The 20785-nt window shown below is 49.5% G+C and overlaps 1 protein-coding gene across 1 annotated transcript in view; it reads left to right on the top strand.

The window, feature by feature from the left end:
* LOC127007566 (protein AF-17-like) overlaps nucleotides 1-10990 on the top strand; it is a 98531-nt gene extending 87541 nt beyond the window's left edge. Inside the window, exon 4 of the mRNA XM_050878737.1 lies at nucleotides 10767-10990. Within this exon, the coding sequence (XP_050734694.1) occupies nucleotides 10767-10990 (224 nt within the window). The remainder of the gene's footprint in view (nucleotides 1-10766) is intronic.
* The last annotated feature ends 9795 nt before the right edge of the window (nucleotides 10991-20785 follow it).

The raw sequence follows: 20785 nt of genomic DNA, 5'->3' as shown, positions 1-20785 counted from the left end.
AAGTTTCTTCGAGTTTTGCTTATGCCCGAACGGTTTTCCTTCGCCTTCGTTGCTAAATGAATCATGTCTTAGACTGGTGATATTTTGCCCCAAGAATAACTTCGGCGGCGGCGCCAAGGGCTTCTTTGCACTCCAAGATTGCCTGCTCACAAAGGGCTGGGGGGCACAAGCGCCGGGTGGACTTCGCCCCTCCAGCACCGCTCCACATTTACACTTCTCGAAGGTTTTAATCTGAGACTGAGCGGCAGGCGACAATGCTGTGAGGGAAGGCGCTCCTCCCCGGGCCGACACCAAGTATTGATGAGCCTCCCCAGGCGAGGCTGCAGTAGGGGTTCCCGTGGGTTCCTCTACTTTTTGATGAATATGTTATCCGGCCCCGAAAGTTTCGCATACTCTAACCTTCTTTCTCAGAGTCGCTCGTCTTGTTGGGTAATTCACGCCGCCGCCGCCGCCGCCGCTGCGCACCCCAGGAGGACATTCGCACGCGGAGATGGCACTGGCGCTATCTACATGTATCATTCAGATCTGCCGCTTATCGGCGTAACGGTCGTCTAGGCGCCGCGGCGGCTCCCTAGGAACACATTATTCGATTTCCAAAAGTAAGAATGGCCCGGAGAAAGGCTGGCAGAAGAGAACTCGACTCCTTGGGGATTTCTTCTTAATTTTCTACGTAGCGCGCACACTGCTCCCCAGGGAGGGCGGAGCCGCCTCTAGCCAAGAATATTCCATACCCATTTTCCTCTTTCATCTAAACCCGGTTTCCTGGGGACGTCTCTATCCCCGGCTCGGTTCACTTTGGGGCCTCACCGTCCAGGCCGCGGCGGCTCTTACACTCTGTTATGGGGAGACGTGTTCTTTAATTAGGTGTTTCATACTGTCTTTGGGGATACTCTGGAAAGCCTCTACCACGAAGCTGACGAAGGATTTTTATTTCCATCGTCTTAGTGTAGATTGTGTGTAATGTGTGTCTGTGTGTGTCTGTCTGAGTTCTGTATAGCAGTAGTGCGGGTGACCCGGGGAGGTGTGAGGGCGGCGGTACAAGCACAGTTGTCTTAATATTGATGTACAACGCAGAGCTGAGGTGAAGGGGACACGAGGACACATGCAGCATTCACTCACCGTATGAATAGTGGAAACCAAGACGTGTACGCTATTCCGGAAGACTTTCATTACAATATTCAAACTTCAAACACTGTAACGCGACGTGGCTTTTTGTCCTTTTTGTGTGATTAGCGGTAATGCCTTGAGCTGTGTGATTGCGGTGCCACGACCACATTACCTTAATTAATCAGTGCTCACCTGTTGTGCAAGGCAGTGATTGGAGTCTTGATGGTAGTTTGTTGTGGTGGTGATGGTGGATGTGGTGGTGGTGGTATCTTGTCAGGTCAAGCTTTGTAAATATTTCCATCTGCAATACAACTTCGTTTCAAGGTCCTGAAAAGCTCAAGTTCAAGAAGTCTTCGGGGGTCTTTTTCAGTGTATTGTGAAGCGTCGTTTTCGATATCTTTTGCCTTCAAGCGCCGCCACACAATACTGCTTCAGAAACTCGTCTCCTCGTGTATGCATTCTATCGTCTGCCACTTGCCAGCAGCCCAAGGAAGGAGGAGAATGGAGGAGGAGGAGGAGGAGGAGGAGGAGGAGAGCAGCGAGGACAACGAAAGGTGGCGAGAAATGGCCGTCGGTTTCTCTGGCCTGGAGGGAAGGGTCGCGTTTGCCCCCCTCCTCCCCCTCTTCGGAGGGAGGAGGCTCGACATTTTACTTCTTCCTCATCAGATAAAACAAACTGGAATTAATGAGCTCAGTCAATAGATATAAGGCGAAAAACTCTACCCTTCCTTTGTTTCGATAAGTTTGGGCCGCCATTTGAAGCTTTGCTAATGAAGGAGGTTTGCATAACTTCAGCAGTAAAAGAAAAGGCCCCTCGAGAATTGGCTTGGCTCGGCGTTTTCCTCTACGTGGGCGTCTGTCCCCGCCTTTGTGTGGACGCGCCGCCCCGCCTGTCCGTCCGTCCGTGCGTGTGACTGCTGGAAGCTTGTGCTACTCAATCCTTCATGGGTGTGATGTCCCCCTCGCCCCACGGCCGTCACTCTGCTCCGCCCGCCGCGCCTCGCTGCTCAGGCCAAGCGAGATGTGTCCTCCCCGCAGAGTGTGTCGGGAGCGGCGGCCTAGCGTGCTGCTCGGGATAAAGACGGTTTGTTGGGCTTTATCGCTTATGTTGTGGTGGCTACACGCAGAAGGTTTTCAACATACTATTTTTAGCTTTGTTTAGTTTAGCAGGCTGCCCTCGCCTCTGACTATTGTATCCCTGTATTTCTTTGTTATATCTGTCAACTTTTCATTTTCGACGCATATTAAATTTTGTTGTTCTTGAGGCTTTCCATTAATGAAGTTTCTTTAATACCTATATATAGTTTTATCCATTTAGCCTTAAGACGGTAATATGAAAATGTATTTTGTCTACATCGCACGGGTTTACTTCGAAACACACACACACACAAAAAAAAAAAGGAAGTGCCAATTGTACATGTCTTTCAGTAACCGCACTGGAAAGAAAAAGATAGCTGAATATACCGAAATGTGTGAGACTTTGTCGCAAAGTGAGCATTCAACAGTTCCTAAATGCACTTTAATATCTACTGTGACAAGTGAGTTATGTGCGATGCTTTGAGTTACTGCTGCAGCATTTCGCCATCCAGGGACTCTGCTTTCCCCGCCAGCCCACTCAGCCTCGGCGGGCTAGTCTCCCCGCTCTCCGCCCCGTTTTCTCTTCCCACACTCCACCAGGCGCCTGCACTTACTTGGCCAGCTGTTTTTAATTTCTTTCTAATTTTGCGAGACTGAGTAGGACGTTAAAAAGGTGGAGAGCCAACAGCAGCGAGGCGAACCGTGCAGAGTTACTTACGGCGGCCGGGGCTTGAGTCCCTCTGGCACCAGGCACCTGCCCTCTGCGTGCGGCCCGGCGCAGAGGGACTGTGCCAGGGAAGTAACTCATAGTTTCCTAATCCCCTCCGGTGGTGGCGGCTGGAGGGGTTAGTAACGGGGGCGGGGGTGGGTGTGTTGCGGGGGTGGTGGCAGTGGCCGCGCTGTGTGGAAACGTATCTTCGTCCCCCGGCCAGGACGCCGTCGGGTGCTGGTCCTAGAAGCATCGCCCGTGGCTCTGCGACCCACCAGGGCCCGGCACCATGCAGGGCCTGCCGGGCGGGCGGGACTCCCCGGGGAGGCCATTAAGCCGCCCATGAGCTCTGCACGATCCATTTTACATAAAGTGGCTCACAATGGAGCGGCCTCGTTGCCGGGTCAGCCCACCTGGCACCCGCCGGCCCAGGGTTTATGCGCCACTCAGGGGTTTACTCCGCCGCCACCCTGGCTACGAATGGGGCTTTAGGGTTTACTTTCCGGGACCCGGGAGTGCCATTATCCATTGTATATAAACTGACTGGAGCGTGGGGCCCCGCGGACCACCTGAGCACAGAATGGCACCGGCCTCCCGCGGGAGGGTGGGCGGCGCGCTGCTTCGTTAACTTTAATTCCCGGCAATGGTCCGGCAGTTAGCCAGGAAAACCGGAGCCTGGACGGGGGCGGGGCGGCGGAGCGGGGCGAACCGGGGCAGAACACGGGGAAGGCAGCTGAGAGAAGATGTATATATAGGGTTAGGGGGAAGAGGCATGGACAGGTGTTGTGTAGGAAAGGAGAGACGAAAATTTAGGAGATGTAAAACTTAAGGTGTCAGGTGTTCGATGAGGCTCTGGTGGCTGAATGGTTAGCGTGACGGCCCCGCGTTCAGGAGCTCCAGGAGGGACGCGGGTTCGAATCTTGGCCGCCGCACAGCTGAGGTTTTTCAGTCACCGCCAAGTGGCACTACCCACATGCTGGCCTGAAGACCACCCATCAACCCGGGCTCTAGATAACCTCTCCAAAGAGAGGCTCAAAGATGAGTTCCGGGGGGCAACATGAGCCAACACAAGATGGCGCCACTATAAACACTCGCCTGCGCCAGAACGGGCTGGGCAAACCATCAGGCCACACCGTGAACAAGCCTACCGGCGCAATAGGCCGCGACATAACCCCCCCCCGAAAAAAAAAAAAACGCGTCACCACCAGTACCCACCGCCTTCAACTTACCGTATTGGTGCCGCCGAAATTATTTTATGTCCATCCTCAAAACTTCCACACATTCAACTTCGTCATGATGAAGTGAGAGACGCGTCTTCAGCACCAGCCGGTGTGTAAACACGAATATGGCCGGAGACGGGAATTCTAACAGGGCATCTTAACAGGAAACCTTTAGAGAAGCAACGAAATAAAATATAATATCATTTGATTTTACAGATTATGATATCATGCTGAATGTGATTACCTTGAAAAAAGTGGATATAAGTAAACTAAGACATCGTCACCAAACTGCAGAACAAAACACTGAAAAAAAACTAACTTGCCCCCTTTTTCTCATCTTAAAGAAACCCACCCACCTACTGGCCCCAACCCACCTCAGCCTTTCTTCCCTCATCTCTCCCTAGACATCACCATGACCATGGGATTGCCGCCAAAAGGCTGTTACACATGTTGGACAAAGAAGTGTCAGCAGTAAGGCAATCTGAGGAAGATAAGTAGGCAGGTAGGGAAGCTAGCAAGCAGGCAGGTAGGCAGGCAGGCAGACAAACTGGCAGTAAGGCAAAAAGAGGCAGACAAGTAGGCAGGCAGACGGGCAGGCAGGTAGGCAGGCAGGTAAACAAACAGGCAGTGCTGCAAATAGTTCGTAAGGCAAATAGCAGTAATTCAGGCAGGCATTCCGACGCCGCCCCCTCCCCACACCACCTGTCGGCCCTCCCTTAGGTAATCCCGTCTCCGCTGCGTCGCCGTCCCTGTCGCGAGGCCCGCTGACGGCACCTCCCCGCGGCAGGCTGTGGAAAGGGATAGCTCGCTGCCCGGCGTTAATTACTGACTCACTTTATATATTTCGCGTGTGTGTACGTCTGCGCGCGCGTGTGTGTGTGTCTGTGTGTGCGTGTGTATGTGTTTGCGTGTGCGTGTGTGTGTGTGCGTGTGTGTGCGTGTGCGTATGCGAGGGGGTGGCAGGTGGCGGGCGACTGCGTGTGAGTGTTATGAGGCCGTGGAAGGACGTGAGGGTGGAGCAGAACTGGCCTCCTCCTCCTCCTCCTCCTCCTATTGCTCCTGCCACGCCGAGACCATTCTGTTTACAGCTGCTGTGTTAGTTTTTTTTAATGGCAGTGAGGGGAAGTGTTTGTTTACGTGATATCACACACACACACACACACACACACACACACACACACACACACACACACACACACACACACACGCACATACACTGAACCCTTGTATCACACACCAATTTTCAAGCCATACAAATATATTTCACTTTTGCCCTTTTATTAACGTAGTTCCCTCTTCCCGTAATAGCATTTTCCTTCCCTCCTTACCTGATAAACACACCTGGACGGGCGAGCAGGTGAGCGAGCGTGCCTAGTTTACCTGGGTGTGGGAGGTCATTAAAATCTGGCCAGGTAGGCAGGTGAGCTCCCCGGCCGTCCTGAGGTGTGCTTGTCACGTGTCCTGTTACCTGACGTGTCCGAGCGGGGAGACCTAATGAAGGCAAGAGCAAGGCTGGGAAATGTGGGTGTTGTAAATGTTAGCTGTTTATCGAGAGGCCGGGAGGGAGAGGAGGAAGTTAAGGGTGGACCGGAGGGAGAACGGTGGTAAGGGGAGGAAGTCGAAGGGCTGGAGAGGGTGAAGGGAAGCGTGTGTGGAAATTTTAGGGCGGGACGAAGGAAAGAGATGGGTAAGAAGAGTGTATGGAAGAATGATAGACTGAGAAAGAAAGGGAATGTTGGAAAGAGGAGGAAGGATGGGAAGCAAAGGAAAATGAGGGCTGAGAAAAGGAAGGAAGGTAGGTTTTACGAAGGAGAGGAAGGGAGGGAGGCGTGGGAGAGAGGAAATCACCGCAATACGTTATAGAGAGAAAGGGAACATGTCACAGTGCAGTGGTGGGTGCAGGAAAAGGCAATATAGGAAGGTTAAGTGGAGGAAGAGCGAAGGGTAAGTGGCTTGACGGAAGAGGAAAGGGAAAGGCAGTTGTGGGGTAGGTCAGGATCGGAAAAGGTAGCGTGACTGTGGTGGAGAGTGAGAGTGGTTTTGGGGGGTGGTCGGGAGGGAGAGAGAGCGGGGGGGGGGGGGGGGGAGCGATGGTGATGTCAGTTATGCAAAGAGTGAGATGGTAGTTCTGAAGAGGAAAAGGGAGGGGAAGGCGATGAAAGAAAGAAATGGAAAGCAAAAGAGGAAAGGATAGAAAGGGAAGAGAAGTTAAGGAGAGACGAGAAAGGGAAAGAGGTGGAGAAAGGGAAGGAAGAGAAGAAAAGGAAAGAGGAGAAGAAACGGAAAGAAGAGAAGAGGAAAGAATGAAGGAAGGAAAAGGAAGGGAAGGCAAGGCAAGAGAAGAGAAGGTCAGGGTAGTTAGGGTTGGGGTGGGGATGAAAGTGGAGGGTTGCACAGTGATGGTTGTGGTGGTGGTGGTGGTGGCGTGGTGGAAGGTCATTCGTGAACGTCGTCAGAGTGTCACGCCAGGCGGGTCGTCAACCTTAGCATGTCACCTCACTTCGATCTGCTTCCTCCGCGCCGACGACTTCCACCGAAAAAATATGAATAAGAATAGGAACATTAGTTGGTATGTGTGTGTGTGTGTGTGTGTCAGGTGTGTCAGGTGTAAGACGGTGTGCGAGAGGCCGTAAACTTTCCCCTTGTCCTCGGTGCCGCACAAGAAGCCAGAGAAGAGCTAGTCTGAAAGAAGGGCTGAGGGCGGGAGGGAGAGTGGGAGGCAGCGTTGCCAAATTATCGTACTCATCGCATTGTATTTTCGTAGTTTCGGACCGATAACTATGGCTAAAAGGAAAAAAAAGAGCATCAATAAATAGGAGTTTTAACGCTAACCTTAATTTTCTATCGTTATTTGTGCAGGTACGAGAGTTTGAGGCTTAAAAATGATAAATACAATGTGGTGAATACGATAATCTGGCAACGCTAGTGGGAGGACTAGTGAGATGGATGTGAAGTGAGAGGAGCTGGCTAAGGACTTTATAAGTAGTGGGGGGGGGAGGGGAAAGTGTTTTGGGCCCCCGCAGGATGTCCTCATCAATACTGCAACACTTGGCTCGTCTACACCTGCGCTCTATACAGGTTTTGTGCCCCAGTTTGCCCTAATGGAAGGCCGGCAGTGCGTGGACCGCCTCCTCCCTCACCCTTTGAAGGCGTAACAAGGCGCGGCGCTCCCCTGGGCTTGGCGGGCCGGGACACATGCAAATAATTGCCTCCCATGTGGCCAACGCTGGGGTGGAGCATTGAAGGGGAGGAGGGTGGAGGAGGAGGAAGAGTAGGAGGATATAACTACCGTCCTGCACGCCATATCCTTGCCCTCCACCTCCTCCTCCTCCTCCTCCTCCTGGGCCACGTGCAAGGATTCCTGTTACCCGTTTAGGGACGCGACGCCCAGATCAGCCTCGTAGGACCTGCGTTCCGCCGCGCCGCTTTTGGGGGTGGGCCCGGTGGAGGCGTGTTGTTGCGGTTAGATAGGCACAGTGACGGCGTTGTTGTAAAGTCAGTCATTTTATTTCTTTCTCTTTTCACTCGAGTCTGAGGTCATAAATATCGACATCGTGCCTTTCTGAAACACACTCCTTTCCTCCGCCTCCTTTCTGACCCAACAGCAACACAAGGCATTCTATTGAGTGAGCTGCCGTTTTTAAGTGCGTCAGCTAATGTAATGAATGGTAGGACGAGGCCATTGATATGAAGACTTGTGGATGGGTATGTCGTGAGTAATGTGTGAATTTGAATGTTTTATATCGTCAACTGTGCACAAAGAAGAGTGAAGGTGGATAGCGTCAAGTGTGTGTGTGGAGTGTGCTGAGCCTCGGAGGTAAAGAGAGGGGAAGGTTGAGCGCACGTAACAGGGGAATTGGAGGAAAGAGTGAAGGCGTAGAGAGAGGTAGGGAGCGAGGGCGACGGTGAGAGGGTGTCCCAGCGGAGTATAGTGTAAGGGAGGTGCTGAAGGGAGGGTGAAAGTTAGGAAAGGAAGAAGGGCAGGGAGGCAAGAACAAGGATCGTTGCTGGGGGGGTGGGGGGGACTCAGAAGTCGCTTGGAGTGTGGTTAGGGCTCCTCATGCGCCGTAAGAAGTGTATTTACGGCCCCGGGGGGAGGCTGGGGGACCGTCGATGCAGTTTAGCTCCAATATATCGTAAATGCGTGACGAGCAAGCAGCAGCAACAGCACCAGCCAGCAGCGTGTCCCAGAGGAAGAACAGCGTGAGGGGCGCCGCCGCTGCTGCCAGCTAAACCCCAGCCGCTGCGGGAGTGAACCAATTTTAACTAGGAGGCATTAAATGAGGGAAGGGCGAGGGTGCCGCGGCGGGATTAAAGATGAGAGTGGAAGGGACGGCTCGGCGGCGATGGCGGTGGTTAGGCAGAATGACGAGGGAGGCGCGGCAGGAAAGTCGACGGCGGCGGCAGGTGAGGAGGACCCAAGAGTGGCTCATCAGCGAGTCTATTGGCTTGGACGCAGGAGCCTGGCGGAGCGGCGGCCCGACTGAGAGAGCCAGGGTAGAAGCGGGGCCGGGGAGGAGAAAGAGTAAAATTGGGAAGGGAGGGGAGGTATATGTCCCTTGAGACCCCCCTTCCTGGATCGTCGTCTGGAGCGGTGCCCCCCCTGGGATCTTGTTACACCGGCAGATTACTCAGACGCCTCCCTCAGTGCCAGTGACGTTCGCCTTGTGTCCCTGGGCTGCGGCGGCGGCTCCCTCGCCCGCGCGCTTTTTGTGAGCGATGCTATCCAGAAAGCTTCATGGCCGCCCCAAATGAATATTGAATCACTCACGTGTTTGGATTTGCTTTTTTCCCGTAATACTTGAGGAGTCCCGGAAGTTGAAGGTAAAAAATGACAATGGAACACAGTGAAACGGAATACGGAATGACGAGCTGTGTGTGTGTGTGTGTGTGTGTGTGTGTGTGTGTGTGTGTGTGTGTGTGTGCGTGTGTGTACCCGCGGCGGCAAAACACCGGCTTCGCCCAAACACTCCCACCGGCCGCGGCCTCCAAATTACATGTAGAGGCGCAGGCCGGAGTGTGTGCCCTGCCGGGACTTTTGGTGCGGCACACTGACATGTCATTAATTATTGAAGTGGAAAAGAATGAACTTGTAGAAAAAGAAAAGTTAAGTGATATTTTTGATGCTCGTGAAAGCTTTGGTCCGCCCAGTCCTTTGCCAGGCCCTGAGTGTGAGAGGAGAGAGCAGGGACCGGCTGGGCAGACTGTGCTTGTTTTCTTTTTGTTTGAATAGATTTCCTTGAATTGGTTGGTGTTGTGTAACGACTTTCTTTTTATTTTGCCAAGTATACGAAGCATAATCTTTGGGGTATTTTTAGATTTCCTTGAATTGGTTGGTGTTGTGTAATGATTCTTTTTTTTTTTTGAGGGGGGCAAGTATACGGTGCCTAATCTTTTTGGTATTTTTCCATTATACAAAAGAAAAAAAAGATCTAGCACAATATTCTGTCATTTCTGGCTTTCACATCCACTCTCGATCAGGGTCTCGTAGAGGTTGTTGTAAATATTTCCATGGGTACTTTTGTGAGCCTTGTGATACTTTGACAAGACTTCTGCATCATAAATGTGAAAACCCTCATTAGAACTTTACTAATATCCATTGTTGACTTTGGATATATTTGTTGTGAGAGCCGAGAATACGGGTCTTAGTATTTGTGTGTGTGTGTGTGTGTGTGTGTGTGTGTGTGTGTGTGTGTGTGTTGACGGTGAGGCTATTGATTGTTGTCTGTCCTTCATTTGTGGGTTAGTGTGCTGTGTAGCCTTCCTGTTCTCCTCCTTTTCCCTTCCCCCGTGTCTGAGTGAGCCTTTCCCTACGTCTAATTCCCTTCCACTCTCCTAATTCCTTCCACCCTTCACCCAGCCCGGGAAAGTCACAATATAACACCAGTACCCTTTCTCCTTACCATCTCTTCTCCCTCGCCTGGATAGCCCATACAGACATACCTTTCCCTTGCCTCTCTCCTCTTCCCTCCCTCCTCTCCCCACAACTCATCTCCCCACTTTTTATCCTTTCTCTCATTTCCTTTTTCCTCTTTTTTTTTCTCTTTACCGTCCTCTTTTCTCGCATCCTTATCTCCCCTCAATTCCAAATAATTTTTCTTCCCCTTATTCCTTCCTCTCATTCCCTCCTCCACTTATGTCTTCCTCCTCTTCTTTCCTTTCCTCCTTTTATCTTTTCACGTCATCTTTTCGCTTAGTTTCCTCCTTTCTCCTGCTTTCTCTCCACATCCCCTCCTAAACTTTCCTCTTCTTCTTATCCACTCATTCCCCCTTCTTCATTCCCTCTTCACTTCGTCTTCCTCTCCGTTCCTTCCCTCAGTCCCTCTTCCCCTCATTGCCCCTTCTCCCCGCATCCTCTCTTCTCCCCTCATCCTCTTCCCTTCCCTGCAAAACCCACACTGCAACATATTCATGTCCTGTGGTGCCTTCCGCTGCTCCCAGGCACTCCCTTCCCCCTCCCATGCTGTTTGCGTTGATCTGTCCTCACATCAGCCATGCGGAGAGCAAACAGTTTCCCCCATTACACAATGAAAAGCAAACTGGCTGTAGGTCGGGCCCCCTCTCCGCTGCCACGGACTGAATCGGGGCACAATTACAAACTGATTCCTAGTTCTGGTTCAGGGTAAACTAAGCGTTCCTCTTTTTCTTTCCAGGAGAACGATCCGACGACGAGGAGAGCGTGGGATCCCTTGACTCAGGTAAGTGTTCTCCCTCCTCGTCATTTCCATCTTTCTCTTCCTCAGCTTTCATAGAGGAAAGTCTACTGATCCATTCCAGGCGATGTAGTACAGACGTTGGCCGCGGGGTTTCTTCTCAGGGTCATCCGCCAAAACCCTCCTGCAGAAGTAGTAAGTTTAAAACCCATCAACTCGCTTAAGAATCGCATCGACCGTTACGTTGTTGCGTCAGGAGTAAACAATGTACGTACTGAAGTGCTTTAAGTTGCTCTGCAGGCGCTGCAGTGGCTGTCGAGAAGATAAAAATCATAGGAGCCGGGAACCTCGTAATGAGCCAATAGATTTTGTGTTATTTGTCTTTCCATGCATCCATGTCTAAACTTTACACAGCCTCGTCTCGCCGCATTTTATCCAACTGCTTGCCATCTGCTCGTTTGATTACTGCACCTTTCCCACCTTAACCAAACCGAGCTTAAACAACATCCGTCATAGCTCAACCAAACCTTAGCTGATACAACCTAACCTTAACCTTACACCTAGCCTCGTCGCACCTCATTTTATCCACCTGCTTGCCACCTGCTCGTCTAATAACCTTTTCCACCTGGCCCTCGCCGCGCACCCACCCGTCGCCTTCGCTCCGCTGGTCATTTCGATGCGTTCCCGAGGTAAAAATAACTCTATTAGGAAGTCAGCGGTCGGGTCCTCGGCGCCAGTCCAGACACATTTTTCAACCTTTGTCGCGCGCAGGGGGAGTCCACGAATTAACGCCCCCCCTGCCGCGCTGCACCCCCGGACTACCGCCGCCCCTGAAATTGCTTGCCCTACGCCCCCCCTCCTTCATGCCTCCTTTTCACCGTATGCCTATTATGATTGGGGGGAAGGGGGGGGAAGGAGCGACATAGGCCTCCCCTGAAATTGCTTGCCCTACGCCCCCCTTCCTTCATGCCCCCTTTTCACCATATGCCTATTATGATTGGGGGGAAGGGGGGGAGGAGCGACATAGGCCTCCCCTGAAATTCCCTGCCGAAATAACCCCATCGCCCCGCCGTCTCTCCGAACTACCGTCGCCCCTGAAATTGCTTGTCCTAGTTCCCCACCCCCCTTTTATCCCTTCTTTTCACCGTATGCCTATAATGATTTGGGAGCGGGAAAGGGGAAGAGGGGGTTATATAGGCCTCCCCTGAAATTGCCTGCCAAAATACACCCTTTCGCCTCCCCACCCGCCGCCTCTCTGAACTATCGCCGCCCCTGAAATTGTTTGCCCGAGTCCTCCCTCCTTCATCCTCCTTTTCGTCGTATGCCTATTATGATTAGGTAAGGGGCGGGGGGGTTACGTAGGCTTCCCCTGAAATTGCCTGTCGAGATACCCCCCCCCCTACATCCTCCCCCCGCCTCTTCTCTCCTCAATTTCGCCGTATTGCTACTTAATATTAGAGGGGTGTTACTTAGGCCTATGTTGAACTTAAGTTTGTATCTCCCCCCCCCCCTTCTCCTCCTCCCCACCCCCACCAAGCGTCTTTTTACACTGAGCCAAATGCCGCACCATCTTTTTTTTTTCAATTTGTTCACCCTTAAAAGTGGAAGCGATATCATTCTCCTATACGTTTTAAGAGCCCCCCTATGCCTATCGTGTTCCCCGTAACTTCATTTCCTTCCTGATGCGGCGCGCGGTATCGACACACGCTCCGGTGACCCAGGTGTTTCAAGAGTTTATTTACGTCTTATTATCTCTAGAGGGCCTACTCGTGTGTTATTTTAAGCTTTCATTCCTTAATTCTTTGCGTAATATGTTAATACTTGATGCTTGCTTCTATGTACTTGTTTCGTTCATGTTTGTGATTTTTGCACGTATGGGGTGGGTGGGCACAGGGAGGAGGAGATAGGGGTAAGAATGGACATAGCGACAAATAAGGAAGAGTTGGAGGTTGTTGGTTGAGCTGGCGTGGAAGTAGGTGGTGGTGGTGGTGGTGGTTGATTTCATGCTACTGACAATGTGGATGATGGTGGTGGTTGAGTAAGTGGACGGGGTTTTAGGCTTGGTGGAGGTGAATGTGGGCGGTGGAGCTGGAAAATATATAGTCTGAGAGGAGGATGTGAGTAATAGTGGAGGTGATGGGTATTGGCAAATCCTGGTGGTTGGGGTGGGATAGAGGGGGCTGGGATGTCGTAGTGAGTGATGGTGGTGGTGGTGGTGTTTGTGTTGGGGGGAGTCGGGATAGGTGGTTGAGCAAATAGTGGCTAGAGGGATGGGTGAAGTGGGAGGGTAGTGGGATGGTGGCAGTTATGGTAATATTGGGTTATGAGAAGGAATGGTTGAAGATGGTAGGTGGTATAGTAGTGGGAGTGTGAGGGATGCTAGAGGTAGTAATGGTAGGTGGTGGTGGTGGGGATGTGAAAAGTGGATCAGGTATTAGTGATGCTTGTTGTAATGACAGTTGAAGTGGCGGTGGTGTGAGAGGGGTGGTGCTGACGGGAGTTGGGGTGGCAGATGTGGTCGAGGTGGTGGTGGTGGTGGTGTGAGGGGGAAGGTGATGTGGTGGTGGTTGTGAGATTGTGGAGATAGATAGATAGAGATATACATGTATATTAAGATTGGGGGGCTGTGGTGGAGGTGGTAGATATTGGTGGTGTGAGGGGTGCGGCGATGTGACGAAGGTAATGGGGGTTTGAGGGGTGGAGGAGGTGGCGGTGAGGCTGGTGTTGCTGTGAGGATGGCGGCGATGTGGTGGTGGTGGTGGTGGGAGTGGGTTGGGAGGGAGGGTTGAGGGGAGGTTCTGGGTGGCTGTGAGGGTGGCGTGGGTGTGAGGAGGGCGGCGATGTGGTGGTGGTTGTGGGGTTCGGAGGGAGAGAGAGTTGAGGTTGAGGTGATAGGTGGTGGTAGTGGTGAGAGTGACCCCGTCGGGCTGCACAATGGCCACGGGGGCCTCCTGGTGGGCCTCCCGGTGGGCCACACAAAGCTGGAGGGCGGCGGGGGTGCGGGTGGGGGCCGCGCCACCCGCCACCCGCCGCGCCGCCGCTGGGTTCCGCTTCGCACGAAATATATTTTTATCCGCCGTTATAAATCCTTGATATTAGCCGCCTCGCCGCAGCGCGCGGGGCCTAGAAATGGGTCTTTGATTTTCTCCATCGGAAACAACGAGTAATATTCATATGTTCGTGCAGCGCTTCGAGAAGGTCATTGTGTAGTGAGGCTCATTGTTTTGTGAAATTTATTGATTCCTCAAATTTATTGTATAGTGAGGTTTCGGACGTGGGGTCTTGTGTTTGACGGTGGTGAGGAACGCCCAAGTGTGTGTGTGTGTGTGTGTGTGTGTGTGTGTGTGTGTGTGTGTGATTGCGTGCGCGCGCATACGTGCTGGCTTCCATCTGTCTGTGGCCGTGCCCCCCTCCCTCCACCCAGCACCTCCACTACACCAACCTTGACTCGCTAAACGGCGCAGCGACCCTTGTTGCCGTGGGTGGCTCCGTGAAGAGTTAAATAAAAGATGAAAAATATTGTCATAATTATCGGCCATGCTGGAGACATGATTACACAGTAAATCGTTTTGGCGGTTGTTCTCTCTCTCTCTCTCTCTCTCTCTCTCTCTCTCTCTCTCTCTCTCTCTCTCTCTCTCTCTCTCTCTCTCTCTCTCTCTCTCTCTCTCTCTCTCTCTCTCTCTCTCTCTCTCTCTCTCTCTCTCTCTCTCTCTCTCTCTCTCTCTCTCTCTCTCTCTCTCTCTCTCTCTCTCTCTCTCTCTCTCTCTCTCTCTCTCTCTCTCTCTCTCTCTCTCTCTCTCTCTCTCTCTCTCTCTCTCTCTCTCTCTCTCTCTCTCTCTCTCTCTCTCTCTCTCTCTCTCTCTCTCTCTCTCTCTCTCTCTCTCTCTCTCTCTCTCTCTCTCTCTCTCTCTCTCTCTCTCTCTCTCTCTCTCTCTCTCTCTCTCTCTCTCTCTCTCTCTCTCTCTCTCTCTCTCTCTCTCTCTCTCTCTCTCTCTCTCTCTCTCTCTCTCTCTCTCTCTCTCTCTCTCTCTCTCTCTCTCTCTCTCTCTCTCTCTCTCTCTCTCTCTCTCTCTCTCTCTCTCTCTCTCTCTCTCTCTCTCTCTCTCTCTCTCTCTCTCTCTCTCTCTCTCTCTCTCTCTCTCTCTCTCTCTCTCTCTCTCTCTCTCTCTCTCTCTCTCTCTCTCTCTCTCTCTCTCTCTCTCTCTCTCTCTCTCTCTCTCTCTCTCTCTCTTTCTCTCTCTGTCTCTCTCTCTCTCTCTCTCTCTCTCTCTCTCTCTCTCTCTCTCTCTCTCTCTCTCTCTCTCTCTCTCTCTCTCTCTCTCTCTCTCTCTCTCTCTCTCTTTCTCTCTCTCCTCTGGTACGCATGTTACCGTCAAATTAGCATCACCAAAGTATTGGGTAAATCTATGAAGCTATGTTATTAGTTAGCCGAGGCAGAGTATCATGGACAAGAACAGGCAGTTTTCGTAGTAATCTGTCAGAGTAATTTTCTACGCTCTTTTTCCTTCTTCGATTACGTCTACCACGAGGCAGAGCTGCAAGTGGGGCGGGATGTGAAGGTGCTTCGATTTCCAGGCAGGTGAAGGTCTTGGCACCGGGGAATTATTAGGGGGCCGGGTTTGCTGGAATTGAGGTGGGGAAGAGGCAGGCGGGGTTGGCTAGACTGGGTGTGATAAAGAGGTGAGGCAGATAGGTGACACGATGGTGAGGTTGGCAAAGCGTGGGAAAGACGCGAGACAACGAGGTGACAGGGTGACAAGGTGGCAGGGTTGACTGGACTGGGGTTGGGACAGTGGCTAGGGAGCAAGGTGATAGGGTGGCCGGGTTCGCTGGACTTGGTGGGGAAATGGCAGGGCAGTAAGGTGACAGTGTGGTGGGGTTGGCTGGATTGTGAGAGGGCAATAGGCGAGGGAGCAAGGTGACAGGTTGACTGTGTGGCAGGGGTTGACTGAACTGTGAGTGGTTGAGAGTCGGGACAGACTTTTAACCCCTTCGTCCAGTTCATGGACTCGAGAGAAAAGAATCCCCCTTACCTTAATTCTCCATTTGTTGGCGCACATGGTAAGCGTCTTTAGCTTTTCATAGTGCACTGGGAGGCTGAGCACTGATTGCGATCATGCCTTTGGTCACCTAGACTAGGTAATTGGACTCGTGGGCTTCGAGGACTTAATATTAAATAAATAGTCTTGGTGAAGCGGTGAAGAGCAGAAATCAGTCTTCGGTTACTGTTGGACGCAATACCTTGACTACTGCGATTTTGGAAACTTGGATAGTATAGAATAATATAGAGAAGAAATGAAAAATGATAAAAAGCAAAAAAACTTTTAAGTACATTTCCGAAATTTGAAATTACATAACGTATTGGGGCTAAACCCATTTTGCCGGAAGACACTGAAGGGGCGGCGAGCATGATTAATTAAGCAATGACTCGCTGCAGCAGGAGGTTCCGAGGACAAAAGTGGAACCTTTCTACCCCACGCCACCACAAGCTGCTGTCGAACATAAAGTTGCCGTTCAACATTGAATCATTCTAAAATAACAAATTGTCTTAATACCGTAAGTTATTGGCTAACCAAACAATTTACAGTCTAACCGCAGATTACCGTCTACAACACCACAGGCTGCTGTCTTGAATCACATAGTCACTATATAACATTACAAATTAATGTCTATTACACAACAAGTTACCGTCTAGAATCACATGTCACCAAATAACACAACAAATTACCGTCTTTAACACCACAGATTGCCGTCTAGAATCACGTCACCATATAACACCACAAGTTACCGTCTAACACCACAAACTACTGCTGGAGTCGCAAAAGGTATAGTCATCTTAGCGCTGAACCTAAACAAAAATACTTCCCGTTCGTGTTAGTATTCCTCGGTTATTATTTATTTTATTTATTTTCCTCATTTCTCATTTTTCGTGCACAAGAGAAAGCCAAAACCAGAACCCCAAGTGTCAGTGTGAGATCGCGATAACGGGGACTTTTCAAGCGTCTGACTTCGGAGAATATCTCGTGGTTCGTTTTGAATTATTTTTGTTGCTGCACTTAAAATAGAAACTCAAAACCATATGTATACTGTCCAAATACTAATACATTCTAATACATTCTAATACTAATAATACATACATACATACTAATAATACATTCATCATGATCGCTTTGTTTTGTTTTGTTTTGGAAAGCATTATTATCAGAAAAAATATACTTTACTCATCCGGGTATTTTCCCTTTCCAGTTAAAGTTGAGGAAAAAGTACCATCAAATCCAGCAAATCCTTTTTTCCCTTATATTATCATACTACCCGCTGCACACCGTTCTTTTAGGGTCGTACAATCCCCTCACTTTCGCGGTATTTTTCGTCTGATTCTTTTAATATATTCCTTACTACGACGGAGGAGGCAGAGGTGTGGCTGTTCAGTGTCCTCTTCTTACCTGCTGTTGGTGCTAAGTATGCTTCTCCATCCCCTCTTCCTCTTCCATCCCTAGTTCATTTTGTGTCGGTGCGTTGCTTCACTGTCCATATTCACACCATCTCATTCCAGTCACCTTATTCTTTGTATATACCACCATCATACCACATACATTATTTACACTGATTCCTCCTGCTCGCTCACCCTTACCTACTTGACTTTAAATCATTCCACTCATTCTTCCCTACGCGCTGTACCTCACCTCTCGTTCCTCCACTCATGTCTTTATATATCATTCCCACTTTTACTCACCTTCGCCCGCGTTCATTACACTCCTGTCACCGTTTTCATCATTCCATTCTTCTCCCTTGATAACGAGATAGACAGAGATTAGGAGTTACATAGACACAGAGAGATAGATAGTGTGAGTGAATGAGAGTGTGGGACGGAATGAGTGAGTTAGTCAGTGAGATGCAAGATAAAGTAGCTTCTGTAGGAGGCAACCGAGGAGGAGGAGGAGGAGAAAGAGGAGGACGAAGAGTTGACGGAAGAAGAGGAGAGGAGAGGTAAGGAAGGGTCTTTTCAGGTCTCGGGGGAGCTGGATGAAAACTTGATGGTTCTGGTAACGCTGAAGCGATATTAGGTCTCGGCCGGTGTTTTATTAATGCAGACTCGGCGGCGTTTGTTTGGGCGTTTTTAAGAGGACGTGGAAGGTGGGCGGGACCGGGCTTACCTATGTATTAGCGAGAGGAGGAAGATCTATATATGTGGGAAGCTTAGCGTTGAAAGGAGGAGGAAGAGGAGGAGGAGGAGGAAGAGAAAGAGAAAGAGAAAGAGAAAGAAAAGAAAAAGAGGAGGAGGACTCTATACATATAGTTTGTCTGTATAGGGGTGAATGAATGTTAGTTATTAGACAAAAATATTGCACTTACGAGAACATTACGAGAACTAACCTGTAGATTATGAGAACTAACATGTAATACGCGAATTTACATCACGAGATCTTAATTACGAGAGCTAACAAAACTTTAGAGAATATTACAACACTTAGATTTTCTGTAAGACCCAAGCGACATTGACTCAACCTGGAGCAACTTCAGGGTTATACGGGAAGGGTTTTTATTTTATTACTGAGGGAAAGGAAGGAAGTTGGATGGTAGTAAGGATCGTATTGACTTTGAAGGGGAAGGCTATTGTAATTTTTTCTAGGCGGGAAGATTCACTTGAGGATTTGTTAAAGAGTAGGACTTGGAACTCAGACCAGGAGAATCTTAAGCTATAAAAGGACATATCTTCACCGTACAGTTTGAGCGTTTAAACTACAGGGACGGGAGGGGCTGAGGGACGGTTTCTTAAGAGGAGGAGGACTTTGGGAACTCAAACCAGGAGGATCTTAAGATATAGAGGAAAAAGAATCTTTACCTTAGAGTTGTAGCACGTAATAATCAACAGAAACGGGAGGAGATGAGGAAGCGTTTGTTGAAAGAGCTGAAGAACTTGGATCACAAACCGGTAGTATCTTAAGGCAGGAAAAGAAAAAAACACCAGCATTGTAGCACGTAATAATCAACAGAGACGGAGGGGCTGAGGGAGTTTTTTTTTAAAGAGCTGCAGGACTTTGAACTCAAACCGGGAGGATCTTAAGTTTGAGGAAAAAATAATCACCGAAGAATTAGAGAGCGTAATCTATAGGGGGGTTCAGGGGCAGTTAAAGTAAATCAACTACATACGTTTTTTGGGGGGTAACACCGGTGGGCAGGAAGACGAACCTGTTGGATGCGGGAAGCCCAGGACAGATGGGGACAGGTGGGTCGACCGAAGCCAGGTGTGTGTGACGAGATGCTGCGCGAACACACACACACACACACACACACACACACACACACACACACACACACACACACACACACACACACACACACACACTTATTTTATTCTTTTATCCATTTATTAGTAAAGGAATTGCTTGTTTTCTTAGTATAAATGACGTCTCGACAGAAACAAAACTTCCCTTAATGTTTTCGTTTTCTTTTTATGCTTGTTTTCTTTTGTGAATTGGGTTCAGCGCCACGGGACTGACGATGCGCATCTTTTCACTAAATTATTACTATTTTATTATATATCATCATTGGAACACATTAGCAAGGAAATGTTTGATCTCCAGAACTTAATATAATTCGTTGTTGCGCTTTGATATTAATTAAACAATCAATTAGAGATGTTTATCAATGAAGATAATTTTTCTTACTCGTTACAATGCATACCTGCGTTTTTTCCATATCCTTTAATACTAGTGATTTTTTATTTTATTTTTTATACTCGATAGGCGTCTTTTATCATGTTAATCCTGTTCTGGGGTAGTGGATGTGATAGTGATTGTTGTAGTGTTGATGTTGACTGATTCTGTTTGTGATCATGTTGATAGTGATATTTGTTGTGGTAGTGTTGATGGGTGGTACCGACAGTGGTTGTGGTAGTGTTTGTTGATAGTAATGCTGGCTGTGTTGGGGTGGTGCTGATGTTGAAAAATGGTGGTGGTTGTTGGTGGCTGACTTTACCTGTCCGGCCGACTACATACATTGATACGTACCTGTCCCGGACTCACACCTGTACAAGGCAGTGGAGGTAAAAAAATAAAAAATAAAAAGTCCAGCTTGGGTACATCCCAAGCGTTATAAAATTATTAACACTGGTATTCCATCTTCACATCACCTGTTTCTACCTCCTCCTCTTCCACCACCACCAGAATCTCAGCTTCCTATTCTCCCATACACACCTCTCCCACCTTCTCTAGGCATTCTCTCCCGCCACCCGCCGCCCGTCCTCCCGAGACACACCTCGCTTGTGTATTCCAGAAAAAAAGGAGAAAAAAGGAAAAAGTTTAATATTTCACCAGGCGGTTCAAAGTTTCTAATTCATGTACCCCGAAGCCAACAGAGAGATGAGGGAAAAAAAGTAATCCCAGAGGCTTGAGGGAGCGAAAAGGTGGCAGTGTTTATCTCCGTGCGGCTGCCCTCGCTAGGCCTCGCCCCCTTCTCCCGTACCCCCTCCCCCAGACAGGAAGGAAGGAAGGTAAAAAGGAAGAGGAAGGTGAGGGAAGTGGCGGAGAGTGAGGAAGGAAGGTGAGGGACTAAAGGAGACACACTCAGCTCCGGGAAGAGTGTGTGTGTGTGTGTGTGTGTCAAGAATCAAGATGTCCTCACCAATTCCCGTGTGTTTTGTCAGGATTCTTGGTTTTGTTGTTGCATTTGTTGCTAATATTGAAGGTATTTTCGCTCCACCTCTTCCTCATCATCATCATTCTCATTATCTTTTTTTTTCTTCTTTTTCTTCATTTGTCGCATTAGTAAGGTAAAAACACTGAAAACCAGGTATACGAAGCTAAAATCACCTTGTAATGTGTGTAATTTCCTTTTTATATGTACACTTGTTTCCTGTTGATAAAAGGGGATAAATATGTTTCATTACGCAACGAATAATGGTGTCAGATTTATAGAATCCATGAAACGCAATGCTGAACGATTCCTTGATCATTTAACTGAGAAGAAATAAAACACCTCATCAGTCCAATAGGTGAAAAAATTTGCGCGGCGTGACA

Source organism: Eriocheir sinensis, chromosome 35, assembly GCF_024679095.1.
Source record: "Eriocheir sinensis breed Jianghai 21 chromosome 35, ASM2467909v1, whole genome shotgun sequence".
Lineage (NCBI taxonomy): Eukaryota > Metazoa > Arthropoda > Malacostraca > Decapoda > Varunidae > Eriocheir > Eriocheir sinensis.
The sequence above is the reverse complement of the archived record's forward strand: the minus strand, read 5'-3'. Positions and strand labels throughout refer to the sequence as shown.